The sequence below is a fragment of the Lolium rigidum genome, unplaced genomic scaffold (assembly GCF_022539505.1).
Source record: "Lolium rigidum isolate FL_2022 unplaced genomic scaffold, APGP_CSIRO_Lrig_0.1 contig_35329_1, whole genome shotgun sequence".
NCBI classification, from domain to species: Eukaryota; Viridiplantae; Streptophyta; class Magnoliopsida; order Poales; family Poaceae; genus Lolium; species Lolium rigidum.
In genome coordinates, this window is record NW_025900314.1 from 280,731 (window position 1) to 303,988 (window position 23,258).

Consider the following 23,258-nt stretch of genomic DNA (forward strand, 5'->3'; position numbering starts at 1 on the left):
ATTACCATTACAACTACCACTAACGGAAAGCACAACTTCTAGGATACATGAGAGCATTGCCCTCTCTACCATCTTGCCATTTCAATCCTCTCTTTATCAGCAGAGAAGATCTCCATCTTCAACCATCTCAGCTGCACAACATGGGAGCCCCATCATCACCATCCCCTGCCATCTATCAACTCTCACCACCTCCAACTTGTGCTGGCCCCCAGCTGCCTCTCCAATCACTTTGACGCCCGCAGCGCCTACAGCTGAGCACCAGACACCTCCTCAACAACTTGGCTGCCTCACCACACCGGTTCCACGGAACCATCCAAACTGGCCTCAATGTCCTCACCCAGTCTTCCCCACACTACCCAGCCACTGACCTCTGCCATCTTCCCCACAAACCCCCGGCTCTCTAGCATCAACCATCCACACCACAGGCACACAGGCCTATCCCCCGGTCAGGCCTCAACCACTCTCACCACAGGCACGCATGCCTCTCCCCCGGACATCCACGACCATCACCACTCAACTGCAGCCTCATTCCAACATTGCATCTCCTCACAGACTCAGAAACTCCTTTTTCTCCCCTTGTCTGAGGGCCTCCTCTTGTTGACTGCCATCCGTAGCTGCTTGCAGTGTACCTCCTCACAACACAGTACACACCCACACCAAACTGCCATCTTCTCCCCCTCTGCTCCTTTCACCAAGTTGGGGCACAGGAGCAGCAACTCGTCAAATCTTCAAGCACACAGAAGTACATCAGCTCAAGCAACACGTTCTCTTCCTTCTTCTGCCTCATTCTCTTCCGCGCGCGAGCTTGGCCAGCTCCCGTTCCTTCCTGCCTTGTTCTGCTCGCGTGGAAACCCGCACGAGCTCCTTCTCCTTGCCCGGACAGCTCCAACTCACGTCTCCAGGAACCGCTCTCGCCTGAGTTCTTGCACGCCCACAGCTAACACGTACACCTTCTTCTTTCCCCTCACGAGTGCATCTCCCCCTTGCACAAATCCATCTCTCTCTGTCATGGATCCGCCTCATATTATGTTCCTTCCAAACCAAATCGACCTCCATGCTCTTTCTCCCCGCGCGAGCAGCCGCCAATCTCACACACCTCACATTGTTGTGTGAGATGGCCGCAGCCCACGCAAAGCACTTGATGCGGCCTCCCGCCGCCTAGATGTCTACAACTCGCCCGGTGTTGTTGACAACAATAGCTAGACTAGGTGCAACAGTGGTGAAATGGTGGTGGCTTGGGTTAGGACTAGGAGGAACCTGGCTCTGATACCAAGTTGAGTTTCAATGGATGGGTGGGTTGATCTCTTGGACCTCCACACCCTCATATATATAGCTCAACTTAGGGTTACATCTTCACTCATACACTAGAATACTCTAGACACTATTTCTATACTAACACTCTCTAGAATACTCCAGACTTTGCTAATAAACTAACTTAGACTCTAGCACTCCAGTGGAATATTCTAGACTCTCCTAGGACACTACTAGTCTCCAACCCCGTAGAGTACTCTAGACTCTACTAGAGTACTACTACTGATCTCACACTCCAACAATTTTCCATATGAAACTCACGTTAAACTTCCAAGCTGCAGCCAATATATTGAATAGAAGTGCAGTGAAGCAAACTGATTGACCCAAAAGACACTGAGATAGTAACAGTGTATGGTAGTTCACAATATCGGTGGGGCAGATGAACAATTCAATTATATTATTTGGCATCGGTATGGAGCAGCTAAAGCTAAAAATTGGTCCACCTTACTTTCAAAGAGCTAAATAAACTCGCACAAAATATGAGTTGCTATCTTCAAACCACACTGAGACTGATCAAATGATATGTATAACAAAGATATATTATATTAACAGTGAATATTTAGCACTATTTTATGCTATGTTTGACAGAGTACCATAGATTAGCCCCTCAACTCTGTTTAGAGATCCTTTAGCCCCCACTTAAATATCTTGTTGAACCTCCGTCACTGCTTTTTATCAAAAAAAAATTACGAGATGTGACTTTGGTAAAGTTGCACCATGTTAGCATCATATGCACTAACACAAAAAAGCTAGAAGTCTCATCGGAAACCTAAATGGAGTTCCTCAGTCCATAGGAACTGACATAAGATAATATTAGTTAATAAAAAGAATCACAATGAATTTAGTGCGCGGATGTAATTAGCCTCCTTGCATTTTTTTAACAATCAGCTGACAAGGCAATAAGGACTGTAGAGTTAATGTCCACTGACAACAATGAGGATTGTGGGGATTGGGAAACAATGTGCTTAGCAACTGGAGCTAAGTGGCATTAGATATTTGGAATGCGCATGCAGCTTTGGTGGGGAACTTGTAAGAAGAAACAGTATCACCGATATTATTTTTCCTCTACAGTCCTTTGAACTGGAATTGCAATGTTTGCTGATAGGAGATTTTTGTACGAAGGAAATAATGTTGTCTAACATCACCAAAGTTTCTACTTTTGCCTGATAGAACAATGTTTATGGTTCTACTTCATGAGTATAAATAAATATGATGTCAGAAAATGACATTTAAAACTGAAGTAGGAAATGTGTAAATAATATGGTGATGGGTTCACTGCTAGAACGAAATTTGACAATTGACACTGAAAATCAATGTCCACCTAGTACAGGTTCATGGCTTCTGACGCATAGACTATCTTCATCCACCATTCCCAGAAGCAAATTTGATGTTTCTGCAGGATTTACAGTTAAGCATTAAGCCATAGAAAAGTTTCTGCTGCGTTCACAGTCAGTTCAGATTTAAGTGCAGCATATCCTGGTAGATGTATAGATCACTAGCACAATTAATATATTGTCCAGGTGTATTAACGAAAAATTGTGGTGTCTAATAAATAGACCCTCCAAAAAAGAACGAGATAATGGCAGCTCACGCTTACCTTTTCATGGACATAGAAATTGTGTATCCAAGTAAACTTTGATGTCAGTCTCTGATATAACTTCCAAAATATGAGCCTACTTCTTCAGAAAGGTTCACTGCAGCAAACAAATAAGTCAGTTCATTCATGATGTGAGTAAGAGTAAAACTGTAAAAAAGAAGCTTGGCCGGTATAGGCAAGGAGGTGAGAAAAACATCTATTGAAAATGCTCAAGAGGTTAGCACCTTGACTTGTGGTGTATCATCCAACTGCTTCCAGGTGATAATTGCACACCCCGTTGCTCCATGTCCCTTCTCACCCGCTCTGCCTCCTCATGCATGCCCAAGCCTGAATAGATATTTGCAAGCGAAACAAAGTTCCCTGCATTCTCCGGCTCAATTTCAAACAACGCTGTTGCTGCAATTTCTGCCAACCCCACATCCCCGTACTTCCTGCAAGCAGCGAGGAGAGCACCCCAGGCTTTCGCGGTAACCCTAACCGGCATTGTCCGTATAACATCATAAGCTTGCTGCAACCTTCCTGCCCGCCCCAAGACATCGACCAAGCACGAGTAATGATCTCCAGACGCTTCCACCCCATATGTCTTGGTTAACACGTCAAAATAGTTCAACGCGTCATCCGCACGACCAGCATGGCCGCAGGCCTTTAGCACGCCGAGGAACATGATGCCGTCAGGCCGCACGTTGTCCAGCTCCATGCGCCCGAAAAGAGACATCGCGACATCCCCGTGGCCATGGAACGCGTACGCCGACACGACGGAGCTCCAGACAACAACATCGCGGTCCTCCACGAGGTCGAAAACCCTCTGCGCGCCAACCAACGAGCCGCACCGCCCGTACGCCTCGATGAGAGAGCTTCCCAGGTGGCAGCTCGTGGACATGCCGTGCCGGACCGCGAATCCATGCACCTCCCTGACGGAGCCCAGCGCGCCCATGGCGGCGCACGCGGGGACGAGGGCCAGCAGAGTGATGAGCGAGGGCTTGACGCCCATACCTGCCATATGCCGGTAGAGCTCGACGGCCCGGCCTGGATGCTGCCCGGACTCCGCCACCGCCGCGATCACGGAGTTGAAGCAGGAGGCGGTGGGCGCGACGTCCATGTCGGCGAGCGCCGTCGCCGCCGCGGCGACGTCGCCCGAGCGGACGTACACGGAGATCATGGCGCTCCAGACGACGGCGTTGCGGCAGGGCAATTCGTCGAACAGGCTGCGCGCGGCGTCGGGGGAGGCGCAGGCGCCGTAGGAGGCGACGAGCGCGGAGGCCACGAACGGGCTTTGGAGGACGCCGCCGCACTTGTGCGCGAGCGCGTGGAGGGAGGCGGCGGCGGAGGGGCGGCGGAGCGCGGCGGAGGACTTGAGCGCCAGCGGGAAGGCGTAGGCGAAGGACGGGTCGGCGAGCGGCGGGAGGGCTGGGTCGGCGGCCATGCGCGCGAAGAAGGCGAGCGCGTCGCGGTGACGGCCGGCATTGACATGGCCGGTGAGCTGCTTCGTCAGCGTTGCCAGCCGCCGGTGGGGGCACACCATCGTTTTGTTTGAGGCTTGACGACGACGATGCCCTAATCACTGGCTTTGTTGACGTTTATAAAATTTAGAAATCTGAATGAGAAATTCCAGTTTGTATTTTTTTCCATTTTTTTTACAAGGAGAAATGTTTGAATCCTCGTACATGCCATTCCTACAAGTTATTTGCCCTCTTGTTTAGCTAAATTTTGAAGTTACTTGCCCTCTTGTTTAGCAAAATTTTGTTTTTCTACGTCTCAAACTTCTTGTGCTTCCGCACTTCTTCAGCATTTTTAGATGGAAATTTTCACACCAAACCAGCACCAGAAATTCAATGTCACGTTCAATTTGGGCAGAGCACATTGCTAGATGTTCCTTGTCAACGAATTTGTCCAAATGACAGCATTACAAAGCAAGATATTGAGAATTGAACACCACAATGCACACTTTCAAGAAACCATCTCCCACCAGAATACCTCCAAATCCAGACAACAACAACAATATCACGCTATAGAATCGGTGCAAAAGATTTTCCTCAACAACAGTATACGCCATGGAAAGCGAGCATTCGCAGTCAGATGTTAATCACCACCACACAGCAAAAGAAGTTGTTTCGGGAACCAAGGCTGGTCTGTCCAACCAATTACGGATCATTTCGCTTGCGCTTTCTCACGGTAAGAAACTTTGCTGCCTGAAATACTACTAATCTTTTGTTATGCACAATAACTCTGCCCTAGCCTGTATAAACACACACGAACATTGCCTTACACGACCTTGCAGTCTGAATGGATAAAGCAACTATTTCCCCAGATCTGTCGCAGGTCATGGACAGACAGTTGATCATTGGAACTGTGGGTCCATAGCACCAAACCTTGCTCCTGCTCCGACCCCGGCATTGAGTGGCTGTGCTACGACCACATTGTCGTCAGCAAACATCGCCTTGATGAACGAAGGGGTCCTCAGAGGACGCCTGCCAGTCATCCGAGGGTACACATCTTCCAGGAAGTAATACACATGGCCAGCAATCATACCCTGAAACAAACATGATTTGCCAATAGAGAAATATGGTCATTTATAAAGAAAAGAATATCTGCAGACTTGTACGAAAAAAGAATGAAAATGGCAATTGGAATAGGGGCTTATGTCGATAAAAGCATGCGTGGTGGTGATTAACATCTGACTGCAAACGTATGTAATGAAGACTGAGCAATATGTAATGAAGATGACAGCAACATATGACTGGGAAAGGCAAACTAGTCAGAGAAGACACTAAGCCAGCCAGCACAATAACAGCCGTTCCACTTCTTAGCATCAATATAAGGGGAAATACACTTTGGCTCATAGGAGCATTTGCTCCCATTGTGTGAATTCAATTTTTGAAGTGTCAAAAAATTATAAACTAAATTTTTACATGTACATCTAGACATTTTATGTTAGTACACAAATTTTCAAAAAAATAAAAAAATTTATGTGGCTCTTGTAAAAAAGACAAATTTTGATGTTGTAACACGACTACGTATAGCACATTTTTTTTGTCTTTTTTGTACACACCACACAAAATATTGTTTTTCCACGAAAACTTGTTTACTAACATAGAATGTTAGTATGTATACCAAAAAAATTATGTCAACTTTTTTTAACATTTTTAAAAATAATTTTTAATTATTTTATATAATGGGAGCATTTGCTCCTATGAGCCAAAACGCCACCTCCCAATATAAGCTGCTACTACATCTACCAGATTCAAGTCACACAAAGTCCGAAGCACAATATGTAATTGATGGTTCAGAGAATCACAGGTTTGTTGAATTGTTGGCTTGTAGTCCTAGCAGCATACTGATGAACGGCAAATGGTCTACTGGTCTCATCCTGCTAAGCAGGGAAGTAATGCTTTCAAATTCTACAAATTTAGACCATATTAAAACTTCAAAAGTGACCAGTGCCATCCAGTATCTGGTTAAAACCATCATCAGGTTTTGAACAGCCATGGGACAAAAGAAGACAGCTATTTCTACTGGCAACCAAACTTCGGCCGACAAAAACAAAGTATGGCCAACATATTACAGATGACAGGTTATCAGTAAGTATAGACAGATGTACAGTTTATACACAACAAGCCCAGAAACATCTAAGGGCAACCGAGGGTAGCTGACTAGAAAATGTTGAGTTGAGCCTGGATCAGGCAACCATCAACAATTCAGCACACTCTCGTCATGGCTACTTATCCATTTTGTAAGTAGTCAATGCCAGAGCAAAGTGAGATGGTGCAATGTAATCAATGAAATCCTTTGTCTAGGGAAAGAGTCTCAAGAACAATAGCCACTGCAATTGTTACTTTGAAATTCATCAGTTAAGAAAAAACCTACCAAGAGATCCACCCATGTGCTACTCCCCACCAGAATAGAGAACCCCAAAAGTACCTGCAAGTTGAAAAATACAATTTATTCAAGTCGCTGATTTGGTCCTGATATATACTATGAATAAAATAATAATAATAACAATTCACTACTTTGGCCTGCCTTGATATGAGATGACCGAAGGAAGGATCACAGGAGAACACAATCGGAGAAAAATGTGGTGGTTTCTTAAGTTTGTTACATTTTCTGACAATGATATGCCATCCTGTATGATGCAACAGGCAGCTATGTATTATCCTAACATAACAGAAAGCTACAAGTGTTCATTAGTACACTGGTTGGAGTTAGAACCTTACCAACTCGAACGATTTGTCTATTATCTCTAGTTGGAAGTAAATTATACATCATTCAGTAATTCTAATATTTCTTTTATTCCAGAACATAACTTACTACGTGTTCTATAGGTTCAGTAATTTACAATTTTAGGCAGATTTATCATATACTTCCTCCGTCCACTAATATAAGATGTTTTAGATACTTTTAAAGTAGACTAGATACAAACTAAAAGGAGGGAATCTACACATTAAAAGTAGACTAGATACAAACAAAAGCGAGTGAACTTATGAAATGGCTAAAACGTCTTATATTTCTGCATGGAGCGAGTACTATCTCACATAAACCTCCCTGTGTTTATTATATCCAAGATTTTTCCATGATGACTAAATGAATTAAGTTGTTACAGTATACACTTTATGTTGCACAATGCCCCCATCGATAACAAAGGATTCCTGTAAAGGAAAGATCCAGCAATTTCCCATGAAATCCATGTGTACTTTCAGTGCACTGGGTCTTCTTTGAGCCAAAACCTATAGTTACTATATGCCGTGAAACCGACAAAGTATTCATCATGAAATAAACTAATAAAGGAAAATGGTATATTCCCAGAGAAGCTTGGTGAATGTTTTGTCTTGTAAATGGTACATGTGACCCACAAGATAGAGTTATAAAGTGATTGCAACAAGTAATGTATTCCCCCTATATACAGATCTCAGATATTGTGAATCAATACTGGGCATGACATTATCAGTTGTATATATGCGTAAGTTTGTCAAAGAAGTAATTTCACATGAGTATCAAATGGACAGATTCAACACTTACCCAAGGTAAGTACGCAGCAGTGAAGGTGAACAGGCCCAAGAAGCTCATGTGAATGAAGGGATTGTGTTTGCTCCAGACATAAACCTGCCATGGCATAATAATAGGTTACTAGCGTTCTGACTCCGCAACCCAGAAAGGATAGCTCTTAAAGCCAAGACTTCCCTAAAACGTGTCCTAGAATACTAGCATAGGCCATAGGCAATTTTTCTATTAAATGGTAAATGCTTTAAGCCCATAAATTAGTCACATACCATCATAAACGTCAGTGAATTGCTCAGGAACAGAATTCTGGCAAATGTCTCAGAAATGTAAGGTATCATCCCACCAATCAAAACGATGCCAGTAAGGACAGTAGCGCCAAACAAGAGCATGTAGAAAAAGTCAGCAGTTCTTCCTCTGAATGAGTTCTCCTCGAGAAGTTTGCAGTAGCGTGCAAGAAAAAACATGTGGAACAGAAAGTCCAAATCTGGAAACAAGAGTAACGAGGTTCAACAACAAGCTTGAAGGGCTTCAGCTATACATAGAGTAGGACTGCATAATGACAGAATACCAGTAACTAAATGTCCAAAAATCTAGAGATGGGCACACAAATCATACACGTGCAACAAACTACATTCATCCATGGCAACATATTGAAGACTGCAAGTGGACAAGTGCATCCTTTACACATTCTCAATTACCGTTTGAAGCATGCAACATAACAAATCTGGGTACTGATTTCGTGTCGAGTTTGATATGCCAGCTAAGACAATACTAGGTCGCGTCCGTTTTCAGTACAACCAATTGCCATATGCATAACACAAGGAAGCGCTGACTGGCATCACATACCCAGCACCTAGATTCTAACATCTCTCTCTACACAACAGTTTCACATGACTCGACAAACAGTACTTTCAGAGTACATGAAATGGAATTCCCTGGTGTTGGCCTATATCCTTGTGTGGCAAATGGATTGACATTTACGCAACAAATATAAACAGCCTCAGCAACCTGCATCTACGCGATGACAACCTATCCAATTCGAGTAGTATACAGTTGGCAAAAGCCCTATTACACTAGCGGACCGGGGTAGGAAGGCAGGCATGATTCAGACCTACCCATCTTGCGGAAGTAGAGGAAGTTGGTGACGAGGCGCCAGATCTCGTAGTGCTGCACCACCAGCTTGGGGTTGAGGTAGAGGTGGTACGGCGATATGATCTGCAGCAACAGCTAGGTCATCAACCAACCAGATACGGCTGAAACGAGCGCCGGATCAGTAGGGGGGAAGGGGGCGGGAGAGGGTACCTCGAGGGTGCATCCGACGGTGGTGACGACGGCGGCGGTGAGGTAGGAGCGCGTGATGATGGGCATCTGCCGGTACCACTCCTCCACCGCCTGCGCCATCCTCGCTCCGCCCCCCCAACACGGAACCCTAGCTCCGCCCGCCCGCCCGCCTCTCCGCGCGTGCGCCCTGGGGGTTGACTGGAATCGCCGGCGGAATCGAAGAGGAGCGATGGGGAAGGAGGGCGGCGTGGTCTCGATCTCTCTGTCTCTCTCTGTCTTCTTCGGAGAAGTGGATGAGGAGGAGCGCGTGTCGCTGGCGTGTGGTGGCCCAGGGAGGGATCCCGTGGGCGGGGCCGACGTGTCCGTGGCGGTGACGTGTTGTGGCCCAATGGGACGGCGCCACGTCGGAGGAACACGTCGGATTGGGCTGGTGGGCGTCGACGGCTTGCCTGCCAGTCCACGGTTTGCCGCCACTTGTATGCTTTCGTTTTTTTATTTATTTATTAGGAACTTTGTTGAGATAGTTTTGGGGTGTGAATCAGTGTGAGTCATACTACCTCCGTTTCAAGAAATAAGACGCACTCGTATTCCAAGACAAACTTTGACCATAAAAATTAAGCAACAAAATTTTGATTATATTATATGTGATTAGTATCGTTGCATCTGTATTGAAAATAACTTTCTAATGATACTAATTTCATACAAACAATATTTATATATTTGGAGTAATTCTTGGTCAAACAAAAAACACGTAAAATGAGGGCGTCTTATTTCTTAAAAAGGAGGTAGTATATCTTTACTATTAGTTCGCAATAGGCTTAGAGCAACTCTAATAGTATAGCCGGTTGTTAGCTATGAGCAACATGCTATGTCATCTATAGTCAACATGTAGCCAATAAGTACAATAATTGGCTATAAAATGTACTACTTTTCAATGGATGGCCCACCTTTCATTCACACATCTTGCCTAGGAGCACGTGCTAGAGCTAGCTCTTGCATAAGAGCCCACTCACATTCTCTCTCCTCTTCTCTCTCTTCCAAATAGACATAAATATATTATTTTAATCATTGTAGCCAACTGACTAGACTTTATTGTACTTGCTCTTAGAAGATACATTTATGGTGAATCCTTGGAGAAGTGGAACAAGCTTCTTGATTTATGTAGAAAAAACTAATCTCACCATGAGTCCGACAGAGTTAGCTGGATTCTAACTAAGTCTCGGGTTTTTTCAGTTAAATCGCTTTACACTTATCAGATAGCTAGGAGAGTTTTATTCCCCTACAAAAATAATTTGGAGGATGAATATACCTCTTAATGTCCCTCCGTCCGCAAATAAGTGTACATCTAGGTTTTGTGTTTAGCCAAACTCTTTAAACTTTGACCAAATATATAGGAAAAAGTAGCAGCATTTATGACACTAATTTTGTATCCTGAGATTCCTTTTGAAATGTAGTTTCAAATTATATCAAAATCTCATCATATATGTTGCTACTTATTTTTCTACAGTTGGTCAAAACTTAAAATGTTTGACTTAGTACAAAAGCTAGAAGTACACTTATTTGTGGACGGAGGGTACGTGGCCGGTTAGTAGGTCTTAATGTCTGACAGGATTTCAGCGGAGATGCGCGCGTATCATAGAGCTAGCTAGTTTTAGTTCATTGATCTGATTGTGATTTGACCGCCCGATCGATATTGGTGGTAAGTATGCATGCAAACAAAAACGTCTACTCGATTAGTATATATACTAGCTCGTGGTAAGAAGTAAAATCAAGCGTCGGTCGGTATCACCTTTACATCTCCAACGTCAAAACCGGAAAAACAAGCCATTCTCTCTACGACATGATCGATCGAGTTGAGATCGTCCTATACAACCGGTCGCCACACGCAGACTAGCTCGAGCAGACCTCCGGCCGCCGGGCAGCACCGTGGATGGCGGCGCGGCAGAGCGGGCATGTAGGGTTCGCGCGCAGCCACTTGTCGACGCAGCAGGCGTGGAAGAGGTGCCCGCACGCTGGCAGCCGCCGCACCTTCTCCCCCTGGCGGACCGGGCCGAGGCAGATGCTGCATTGCGCCTCCGCGGCCCGGACGTCCCTCTTGAACGTGAACTTAGGCGGGATCTCCCTCCTGCCGTCGCTGGCCGCCGCTCCACCGGCGTCGGGTGCGGCGATGCCCGGGCGCCGCCGCATGACGACGGGGACGGCGAGGCAGCTAAGGAATACCGCGCCGAGGGACCACGCGGCGCCCTGGGCGCCGAGGAAACGGTAGGCGACGGCCACCAGGGCGGCGGAGACGAGGAGGTGGATGAACGCGCCGCAGATGTAGGCGCCGCGCCGCGGCGGCCTCTGGTCGGCGTCCATGGACGAGCGGATGCGTCGTGTACGTTGGGTACCGCGGCGGCGACGGACGGCATATGCATATGCCTTCGCGATGCAGCCCAATCGCATGCATGCCCTAATATGTTCTGATCACAAGGAAACAAAAAGTTCCTAGTTAGGAAACCTAATCAAATCACCAGAAAAAGGGCGGTACGTAGTACGATAAGATTTTTCTACCATTTTATGGTGATTTCTTTCCTAAAATACTGGTAAGTTCCTCTTCCTTTCTTCCCGTGTCCTTTTTCTGTCTTATATCATCAGGATGGGTAAATCATAATCTAATGTTTTCTTCGTGGAGAAAATCACAATCAGAGGTAGCTCCTCGAAATAGGCCACTAGTAGAAAACCTCTCATCCATCTAAGCCTTTAGTACCGGTTCCCTTACGAACCGGTACTAAAGGGGGCATTAATACCGGTTCCGTGCGTGGGACATCAATACCGATTCGTTATGGACCTTTAATACCGGTTCGTAACACGAACCGGTATTAAAGGGTTTGGGCCCGATTTCCAGGCGGTGGTGGGGCCAGGGTTGCACCTTTAGTACCGGTTCGTGTAAGGAACCGGTACTAAAGGGTCTGTGCCCTATTTGAGCGCGCGGCAGCCCGAGCTCCCTGCATATCTCATTCTCACTTCTCCTCTCACATTTCCAAATATTTTGCACCTCTCACACTCCAATAATCTTTATTTTTCTCCACCATTTTAACAAGATTAACGGCATACATCTATCCAAGGGTTAGCAATATCATCCTTCCTTCCGGCGTTCCTAATTTAGCTCAGTTCTTTGGTAGTTTTAACTCGTACTATTTTTGTAGTGCAAGCAAGGTGTTCGATGGAATGCCTAAGTTAGTGATTTTATTTTTTTATATGCAATTTGAGCTGAAATTATGGTATGTTTTGTAGGTTTTAATTAGTATCATCCCCGTCCTTACCGCTGTCGATCGCCAGCGTCGTCCCCTAGCCGGCACGGTACCACCTCGGTGAGCCCCTCTTCTTTTTTATAAAAAACAATTAGTTTTATGTGATGAACTTGAATATTAATTAAGTTGGTCACTCATATATCCATGATGTTGTGTATTTAATGATTTTTGATATACATATAAAATGCAGATGAGTCGACAATGGATGTACGGTGACCGGTGCCATCCCGAGTTCATTACTCGGCATGCATTATTTTCTCAACGTGGCTGAGGCAAACAGGCGGTCGAATGGTTTCATGTATTGTCCATGTAGTTCTTGTAAGAATATGAAGGATTACTCTACCTCGAAGACCCTTCACGTCCACCTGCTGGAGAATGGTTTCATGCCCAGCTATAATTGTTGGACCAAGCACGGAGAAAGAGGGATTATATTGGAAGACAACGAAGAAGAAGAGGATAGTGACAACTATCCCTTATTCACTGAAGACGGTGGTAGTAGAATGGGGGAAGACGAAGCTGAAGAAGAGCTCATTTTCGATGAGCCGATTTTTGATGACTCGGATGACGATTTGGGTCGGGCCATTCTTGATGCGAAGATGAACTGCGGAAATGAAAAGGAGAGGTTGAAGTTGAAGAAAATGTTAGAGGATCACAACAAACTGTTGTACCCAAATTGCGAAAATGGTCAGAAAAAGCTGGGTACCACGCTGGAATTGCTGCGAGTGGAAGGCGAGAGAATGGTACTTCCGACAAGGGATTTGAAAAGTTGCTGAAAATAATAAAGAAGATGCTTCCAGGGGAGAACGTGTTGCCCTCTAGCACGTACGAAGCAAAGAAGGTTGTCTGCCCTCTAGGATTAGAGGTGCAGAAGATACATGCATGCATCAATGATTGCATCCTCTACCGCGGGGAGTACGAGAATTTGAATGCATGCCCGGTATGTAGTGCATTGAGGTATAAGATCGAGGCGAGATGACCCCGGCGATGTTGAGGGTGAGTCCACCCCTAGGAAGAGGGTTCTCGCGAAGGTGATGTGGTATGCTCCTATAATACCACGGTTGAAACGTTTGTTCCGGAACAAAGAGCATGCCAAGTTGTTGCGATGGCACAAAGAGGACCGTAAGAAAGATGTGATGCTTCGAGACACCCCGCCGACGGGTCGCGAGTGGAGAAAAATCGACAGAGAGTTCAAGTCATTTTCGGATGACGCAAGGAACTTAAGATTTGGTCTAAGTACGGATGGCTTTAATCCTTTCGGGGAGCAGAGCTCCAGTCATAGCACCTGGCCAGTGACTCTATGTATCTATAACCTTCCTCCTTGGTTGTGCATGAAGCGGAAGTTCATTATGATGCCAGTGCTCATCCAGGGCCCGAAGCAACCCGGCAAGACATTGATGTGTACCTGAGGCCATTGGTTGAAGAACTTTTAGAGTTGTGGCGTGACGAAGGTGTGCCTGTGTGGGATGAGCACGAACAAAAGGAATTTAACCTACGAGCGTTGTTATTTGTAACCATCAATGATTGGTCTGCTCTTGGTAACATTTCAGGGCAGTCAAACAAGGGATACAATGCATGCACACACCTGTTTAGGTGAGACTGATAGTAATTATTTGGGAAACAAGAATGTGTACCTGGGGCATCGTCGATTTCTTCCAAAACAACATCATGTAAGAAAGAGAGGAAAGCATTTCGGAGGTGGGGCAGATAACCGAACGAAGCCTACCCGCCCTAATGGGGAAGTTATATATGATATGGTCAAGGATTTAAAAGTGATCTTTGGAAAGGGTCCCGGCGGACAATCTGTTCCGCATGATGTTGACGGACACGTACCCATGTGGAAGAAGAAGTCGATATTTTGGGAGCTACCCTACTGGAAATTCTTAGAGGTTCACTCGCAATCGACGTGATGCACGTGACGAAAAATCTTTGCGTGAACCTCGCTAAACTTCTTGGGCGTGTATGGGAAGACAAAAGATACACCGGATGCACGGCAGGACCGAAGCAAAGTATCCACGAAGGAAACAACCTGAATCCGGAGAATTATCAAGGTCCCGCCAGCCTATGCTCTTACCAAAGAGGAGAAGGAGATCTTTTTTGAAGTCCCGAGTAGCATCAAGGTCCCGTCCGGCTTCTCGTCGAATATAAAGGGAATAATACACATGTCGGAGAAAAAGTTTCAAAACCTAAAGTCTCATGACCGCCACGTGATTATGACACAATTACTTCCGGTTGCATTGAGGGGGCTTCGCCGGAAAATGTTCGAGTACCCATTGTGAAGCTATGTGCGTTCCTCAATGCAATTTCTCGAAGGTGATCAATCCACTTACTCTACAAAATTTACGGAAGGATGTGGTCCAATGTCTAGTCGGCTTCGAGTTGGTGTTCCCACCATCCTTCTTTAATATTATGACACATCTCCTAGTTCACCCGGTTGAAGAGATTGGCGTTCTCGGTCCCGTATTTCTACACAACATGTTCCCCTTTGAGAGATTCATGGGAGTCTTAAAGAAGTACGTTCATAACCGTGCTAGGCCGAAGGAAGCATCTCCAAGGGCTATGGAACGAGAGGAGGTCACTGAGTTTTGTGTTGACTTTATTCCTGACCTTAAGCCGATCGGTGTTCCTGAATCGCGCTATGAGGGGAGACTGCATGGAAAAGGCACGCTAGGAAAGAAATCAGCAACGTGTATGGACGGACATTCTTTCACTCAAGCACACTACACAGTTCTACATAATCCCATCTTGGTGGCTCCGTACAAAGAGGAACACAAGGAGATCTTACGCTCTAAATACCCGGAGCAACGTGAAGATTGGATTGATGGAGAACACATGAAGACTTTCGGCGGTTGGTTGCAAACACGTCTCATGAATGTCACCGATGACGAGCAGCTGTACTTGTTGGCCAAGCAACCATCTTCTACTATATCGACTTTTCAAGGGTACGAGATTAATGGGAACACATTTTACACTTTCGCCCAAGACAAAAAGAGCACCAACCAAAACAGTGGTGTCCGCTTTGATGCAGAAGATGGCAATGGGAACAAGGTCACATATTGTGGGTACATAGAGGAGATATGGGAACTTGACTATGGACCTAATTTCAAGGTCCCTTTATTCCGGTGTAAATGGTTCAACCTGAAAGACGGGGTACAGGTAGACCCGCGATGACGGAATGACTATAGTGGATTTCAAGAATCTTGGGTACGACACCGAACCATTCGTCCTAGCCAGTGAAGTGGCTCAGGTTTTTTATGTGAAGGATATGTCTAGCAAACCGAAAAAAGAAAAGAAAGGCAAGAGGACACATCATACGATGAGCCAAAGCGGCACATAGTTCTTTCAGGAAAAAGAAACATCGTGGGAGTAGAGGACAAGACAGACATGTCAGAAGATTATAATAAGTTTGACGATATTCCACCCTTCAAGGTAAAAATTGACCCAAGCATCATCTTAAACAATGAAGATTGTCCATGGTTGCGTCGTAGTAAGAAGAAAGGGAAACGGGCGAAGAAAACTCAGAAGACTAGAGGAGATGGAGTATAACTTGTGTATCTCAATATGGAAATCACTTTTGTGTAATGATGTTACTGTATGTAAGATATTAACAATGGAGATGGTTGGCTTGTTTTACTAGTTAAGTCACGGGCTTGCAGGGAAATTTTTCCGAGGCGGAACTTCCGAAGATGCCATAGGGCGTGTGCACCAAGGGCATCTTCGACAAGTTCCGCCACGGGAGATTTCCCAACCCTTTCCTCCATCCATGGTGATGAAACTCTCCATCCATGTTGGCTTGTTGAGCTGCTTCCCATGGTGTATCGATGCTCCTTTTATACGCGAGCGTCCTTATCCTCGCCGACAACTTTAGTACCGGTTGCAGACACGAACCGGTACTAAAGGTTACCCACGCGTCTTTATCCCACCGACAGGGCGTCGTGCGCTACATACTTTATCTCATCGAGCAGGGCGTCCTTATCCCGCCGACAGCTTTAGTACCGGTTGCACCCACCAACCGGTACTAAAGGTTACCCACGCGTCCTTATCCCACCGACGGGCGTCGTGCGCTACATACTATATCTCATCGAGCAGGGCGTCCTTATCTCGCCGACAGCTTTAGTACCGGTTGCACCCACCAACCGGTACTAAAGGTTTGCCTCGATCCGTCTTCCCGCCTATTTTCTTCCCGCGCTTTCCACCGGTTCCCGCCTCTGTCTTCCCGCCATTTTTTCACTATATATATGTAGGCTTGGCCACCATTTACATATCACATCTAGACTCATATCTCGCAAACCTCATCATTCTCTCCCATGGCTTCCATCACATCTCTAACCCCCGGGAGGCGGAGGCGCTTTGCGCCTCGAACTACCCCTGCCCGCCGGGCTACCGCGTCCCGACCGGCTGGTTGCTAAGCGTCGGAGGCGTACCGGTCCCTCCAGTCCCTCTAGGTGTGGCGCGCGAGATGGCCATCACGAACCACTACTACTTCGAGCTCACGCCGGAGCAGCGGAGGAATCCCCGGTGGCATCCCGACTACAGCCCGACTTGGGAAAGCTTCTTCATCAATCGGCGTGAGAGGGCGCTTGCCGTGCACGAGGAGGGCGGCCCGCCTCCTGCGAACTTCAACGAGGCCGGCCGTCGGCCGTGGTGGCGCGGCCGGACTCTCCGGGCGTCATGGCCTACCGTGGCCCCCGCCTGCGCTACCCTCGGTCCCGGCCCACGCGTGCTCACCCGCCGACGTTCGAGTACCGCGACCCCGATGCCAGCGACGATGATGACGGCGACTACGACGACTACAGTGGCGACTACTACAGGGCTAGGCACGAGTATGACTAAATGACTCCAACAGTAGAATTTGGCCATGTATCTTTAATTTTCAGTTAAGCTATGTACTTTTAATTCAAGTTCAATCGTAATAAAATTTCATTCCCGCCCTTTCTTTTCCGCCTTTTTTCTCCCACGCGCGGCATCGTGGCGGGAAAGTTTCCCACGCGGCGTCGTGGCGGGAAAGTTTCCCGCGCGACGTCGGGGCGGGAAAGTTTCCCGCGCGGCGTCGTGGCGGGAAAGTTTTGATGAGGACATCCCTACCTCACTACTACCTCCGTCATTAACAAATGAAGATGAACCTGCTGTGAAGCTCAAGTCCAATGAAGTTCGGATTGGACCAATTACAAGAGCTCGTGCGAAGCTACTTAAACAACAGGTGAACTTGTTTCTAAACGGTACTTTGATTGATGAGAACTTTATACTCGCCTAAGTCCTATTACTTATGTATCATCAGGTATCAAGAGGAGACATGCATCGCACGAGGAGAGGAGCAGCTGAACGTGAAGACGGACGTCAAGAAGGCCGTGAAGCTGGACATGGAGCTGGACATGAAGATATCTCATGGACGCGCGAGGGAGGAGCGGGAGGAATGCGCGAGAGGAGAAGAAGAAGTCCAGGCCGGTCCGGAACCCGGTCCGACCGGCCCCCGGACCGGCCAGCCCGGTCCCTGGCCCGGTCGACCGGTCGTAAACCGGCCACCAACCGGAGGAAATTTATCGTACCGGGGCGAGACCGGAAATCTTCGCAGTTTCCCGGTTTCCGACCGGTTGACCGGACCACCGACCGGACCGGCAGGTCCACAGCCCGGTTGACCGGACCACAAACCGGACCGTCCGGTCCACAGCCCGGTCGACCGGATCCCAGACCGGACCAGTCCGAGTCTGTCTCGACCAGATCTATTCTGGATCGGTTATTTTTGTATCTTTTCGACCAGAACTCGTCCCGGACACCTATATAAGTGCCCAGGACGCCCCCCTAGTTGCTTTAGACCACGTTTAAGATAAACCCTAGTTCTTAGTTGTTTGCTCGGCAAAACTATTGAATTCCCTACACCATATTGCTTGGATATTGTGTAGATCTCGGTGGTCTCATTGTTCCATTGGGAATTAGACGGTTGCAACTTACCGCTTCGTGGTCGGCGGCTACGTGCGCAAGTGTGTGGAGTTGCGAATATCTTGCGGGGTTGAGAGCTGTTGCATCCGGCGACGAGGGACCAATCGAGAGATCTCGTTGCGTCATACAAGTTATCATCCACTACATCGTCGTGTTTCTCCGCTGCCATCACCCCGTGATCATCATCACCACCGTTGCTTACTGAGAAGATCGGGACACCCCTTATCATCTTGGTATCAGATTTCCAGTTTTCCTCGGTAAGCTATCCACAATCCACCCCATAGTTGAGTTGTGAGTGTTGTCCTATCCAGAAAAAGCCATAAAAAGTTAGGGTTAGGGTTTGCCATCGCCTTAGATTGCACTAATTTCGAGTTTTAGTTGCTTTTCGTAGTTGTTTTTGCGTACCTTTATCTTTCTTCTAGTAGAATTGTTAGGGTTTGTGTTTTCTTTTCATCTAGTTTGTCATCTAGAGTCAGTTTTTCTTTACTCCGAGTCCACATAGCATACAGTGTGTTTGTCCAAACCATAGCTACAGCCTTTCGATATACGTGACTAGGAACTTCCCCAGAAGAGACTAGTTTTACCGCTCGACAGGCTGCTCATTAGGGTTTTGGTGCTTGGCATATCTTGTTGGCCGTGTTATCAAGGAGTTGAGTCATAAAAAAAAAAGAGAGAAAATTGAAAAGAAGCAAAAAGAGCTACATAGCTGCGTGTATTATACAAAAAGAAAAATACAAAAAGAAAAGTGTCGTGCTAGTTGAATCAAGTGAAAGGCCTAAGTTTTCTTTACTGCACCTGTAGTTGAGCAATCTTGTGCCTGTCTCGTTGAGCTTTGCTAGCGTCTCTCTTGTGCATTGCAACCTTTTTCCACATATAGTTGCATTGCCCCATTATATCGCCTTGTGTGAGTATCATTGGTTGTCTACGGTCAGCGCTAGAGCTTGTTATTGGTGCAAATAGGTAGCCTACCTACAGCCCCACATATATCCTGCTTTGTCGTGTGATTGTTCTTATACCCTTGATATTCGCTTCGCTACATCCGTGCACTAGTTGTTACTACAAGTGGTAAGCAACACTAATTTACTTTGGAACGGTAGGATTTCCTTTTCTTATCAGTTTTGAGTGAGTTGTGAGAGTACCACCATATATTTTTGATTTAGTGCACTAACCTACTAATCATGTCTGCTAGTGATACTAAGATTGTTAATCAGGAAAACAAGAATTCGGCAGATATCATCACATGGAGGGAGTATGAAGCTCTTCGTAACGAGATGCGACGTGAATTCCGCACTAAGGATGATGAGCTTAAGGGTACAGTTGACGAGATCAAACAGACGTTGGATGCTACTAATGTCACCGTCACTCGGTTTGGCTGATCAAATGACTGATATACAGCGCAATCTTGCCGATATGCGCCTCGCTATTGAGAATTTGACTGCACAACACCAACAAGACGATGATGAAGACCCTGAGCTTGAAGATGACGTACACAATGCTCGTGGTGCGCCTCGTGATTATCGTCCACGTGGTCGGGCTCCACTTGGCCGTAATGGTCGTGGGCAAGATGAAGAAGATGGATTGGGTAAGCCCAAGTTTTCCATACCCAAGTTTGAAGGGGGAGCTGATGTTGAAGAATATCTCACTTGGGAGCTCAAGATTGAGAAGTTATGGAGCTTACATCCCAACTACTCGAAGATAAGAAGATCAAACTTGCTTCTTCCGAATTTGATGGTTATGCATTGCGTTGGTGGGATTCTTTGGTTCGTAACCGCGACGAAGATGGTGCACAACCTATCCGTACATGGCGTGCTATGAAGGAAGTTATGACTTCTCGTTTTGTGCCTACAAATTACATGCGGAATATATTTGATAAGCTAACACTATTGAGGCAAGGTGTGAAGACTGTTGATGAGTACTACATGGAGATGGAGATGCTTATGCAGCGTGGTCGTGTCCGTGAGTCTCTAGAGATGACAATGCAGCGTTTTCTCAATGGATTGAAGTATGATGTTAAAGGCATTGTTCGTCATTACACCTACACCGATATGAATCAATTGTTACATCATGCACGAGAAGCTGAATCACAGCTTGGTCTGAAGAAGCAAAGGTTAAAGGACGTGCTACGGGAGCTGGGCGTTTTACACCCCGCGCGCCCTCTACGGCGCCGGCACCGTCGACGCGCTCCGTTCCTTATTCTACTCCGCCTAGCAAACCGGTCTCCAATGTATCTAATGCAAAGAAGTCCGAATCTGCGGCAAGTACGAGTGGTTCTGGTGTGTCTACAACGCGCAACCGCGATATGCTTTGCCATACATGTGGTGGCAAGGGTCACTTCAAGAGAGATTGTCCTAACCGCAAAGTCATGTTTATCAATGAGGACAATGAGTATGAGACCGGAGATGATGTTGATCCAAATGCTCCGGACGATGATGCCTATGACACTGATGGTGAAGATGCATATCCTTCTGATGCTCGTACCATTGTTGTGTCGCAGCGTGCTCTTAATGTGTTGCCTAGTGCATCTACTCAGCGTTGCAATTTGTTCCAAACCAAAGCTTTGGTTGGTCCTGACAAGGCTTGCAAGGTCATTATTGATGGCGGGAGTTGCCGCAATTTAGCAAGCAAGGAGTTATGCACCAAGCTGAAGTTGAAGTACCTACCGCACCCGCATCCATATTATATTCAGTGGTTGAGCGACAATGGTGAGATGAAGGTAAACCATATGGTGCGTGTTGAGTTTGAGATTGGACCGTATAAGGATTGCATTGATTTTGATGTGGTTCCTATGACGGTTTGTCACCTCTTATTGGGTCGGCCTTGGCTCTATGACCGTTCTGTGCAACACAATGGCCGAGCCAATACATATCACTTGGAGTACAAGGGCAAGAAAATTAACTTACAGCCTATGTCACCACAACAGATTGTCAATGAGTCTCGTCAGAAGATTGAAGTGAATTTGGAGGATGCATCCATAGATAGGCGAGAGAATTGTAATGCTGTGAGTGATATAACGAAAAGTGAGAGAGTGAATTCCTTAGTCTCATTAGCCACCAAAGAAGACATGAGAGAATTTAGTGAGGATCCTACGGCCATGCCTCTTGTGCTTTTGTACAGGGGTACGGTTTTGGTTTCTAACGACATGACCCCTCTTCCTCTTGGTGTTTCTAGTGTTTTGCAGGAATTCGGCGACGTGTTTCCGGAGGAGGTACCCGCAGGACTACCACCATTGCGAGGTATTGAGCATCAAATTGACTTGATTCCCGGAGCATCGCTACCCAATAGGGCGCCATATCGCACTAATCCCGAAGAGACGAAGGAGATACAGAAGCAAGTACAAGCGCTACTCGACAAAGGTTATATCCGCATAAGCCTTAGTCCTTGTGCTGTTCTCGTTATTCTAGTTCCTAAGAAAGATGGTACTTGGCGTATGTGCGTAGATTGTAGAGCTATAAACAACATTACTATTCGATATCGTCATCCTATTCCCCGTTTAGAGGATATGCTCGATGAATTGAGTGGTGCTGCTGTGTTCTCTAAGATTGATTTGCGTAGTGGTTATCATCAAATTAGGATGAAAGAAGGGGATGAGTGGAAAACAGCCTTTAAAACAAAATTTGGTTTATATGAGTGGTTAGTAATGCCTTTTGGGTTAACTAATGCACCTAGCACTTTCATGAGACTAATGAACCATGTTTTGCGTGAATTTATTGGCAAATTTGTGGTTGTATACTTTGATGACATATTAATCTACAGCCGCAATGAATCTGATCGTACTATACATATTCGACATGTTTTGCAAGTGTTGCGTGATAACCAACTCTATGGTAACCTTGAGAAGTGCACATTTTGCAAAGATAAGGTCATATTTCTGGGTTATGTTGTCTCTAAGCATGGAGTAGAAGTAGATGTGTCTAAAATTGAAGCTATTCAAAATTGGCCTACTCCCATGAATGTGAGTCAAGTTAGAAGTTTTCATGGTCTAGCTGGGTTTTATCGCCGTTTTGTGCCCAATTTTTCTACTATTGCTGCACCTTTGAATGAATTGACTAAAAAGGGTGTTGTCTTTGAGTGGGGCGTTGCCCAAGATCATGCTTTTGATGAACTCGAAACGATTGTTAACTTCTCGCACCGTTGCTTGCACTTCCTGATTTCAATAAACAATTTGAGATTGAATGTGATGCTAGTGGTATTGGAATTGGTGGTGTGTTGATGCAAGAGGGTCGCCCAATTGCATATTTTTCCGAGAAATTATCTCGGTGCTAAGTTGAACTATCCTATATATGATAAAGAATTGTATGCTTTAATTAGAGTTCTTGAGGTTTGGCAACATTATTTGTGGCCAAAAGAATTTATCATACATTCTGATCATGAAGCTTTAAAATACCCGAAAGCCCAATCTACTTTGCATAAGCGTTTAGCTAAGTGGGTTGAGTTCATTGAGTCTTTTCCATACATCATTAAACATAAGAAGGGAAAAGATAATATTGTTGCCGATGCTCTATCTAGGAAGAATATGCTATTAACTCAACTTGATGTTAAAATTCCTGGTTTAGAGATACTATGTGATTTGTATGCTACCGATCATGATTTTGCTGAACCATATCGCTTATGTGCTCTTGGTAAAGCATGGGAAAAATATCACATACATGATGGGTTCTTGTTTAGAGCTAACAAACTATGTGTTCCGGAATCGTCCGTGCGTTTGCTCTTATTGCAGTGAATCACATGCCGGAGGTTTGATGGGTCACTTTGGGCGTGAGAAGACGCTACTCATGCTCGCTGATCATTTTTATTGGCCAAAGATGAGGCGGGACGTGGACAGGTATGTGAAGAGGTGCATTACTTGC

General features: G+C 46.0%; 2 protein-coding genes across 2 annotated transcripts; both read right to left on the reverse strand.

Moving 5' to 3' along the window:
* Positions 1-2,488: 2,488 nt before the first annotated feature.
* Positions 2,489-4,430, reverse strand: LOC124681192 (putative pentatricopeptide repeat-containing protein At1g03510). The gene is made up of 3 exons (XM_047216133.1): positions 3,133-4,430; positions 2,909-3,005; positions 2,489-2,704 (listed from the first exon to the last, which is right to left on the reverse strand). The coding sequence occupies exons 1-2, from the start codon at positions 4,428-4,430 to the stop codon at positions 2,993-2,995; spliced, it is 1,311 nt and encodes a 436-aa protein (XP_047072089.1). The 3' UTR covers positions 2,489-2,704; positions 2,909-2,992.
* Positions 4,431-5,022: 592 nt separating this feature from the next.
* LOC124681190 (derlin-2.2) lies at positions 5,023-9,340 on the reverse strand. The gene is made up of 6 exons (XM_047216132.1): positions 9,206-9,340; positions 9,019-9,118; positions 8,173-8,387; positions 7,922-8,005; positions 6,773-6,826; positions 5,023-5,438 (listed from the first exon to the last, which is right to left on the reverse strand). Exons 1-6 carry the CDS (start codon positions 9,302-9,304, stop codon positions 5,247-5,249), a joined length of 744 nt encoding a protein of 247 aa, XP_047072088.1. The 5' UTR covers positions 9,305-9,340; the 3' UTR covers positions 5,023-5,246.
* Positions 9,341-23,258: the final 13,918 nt, after the last annotated feature.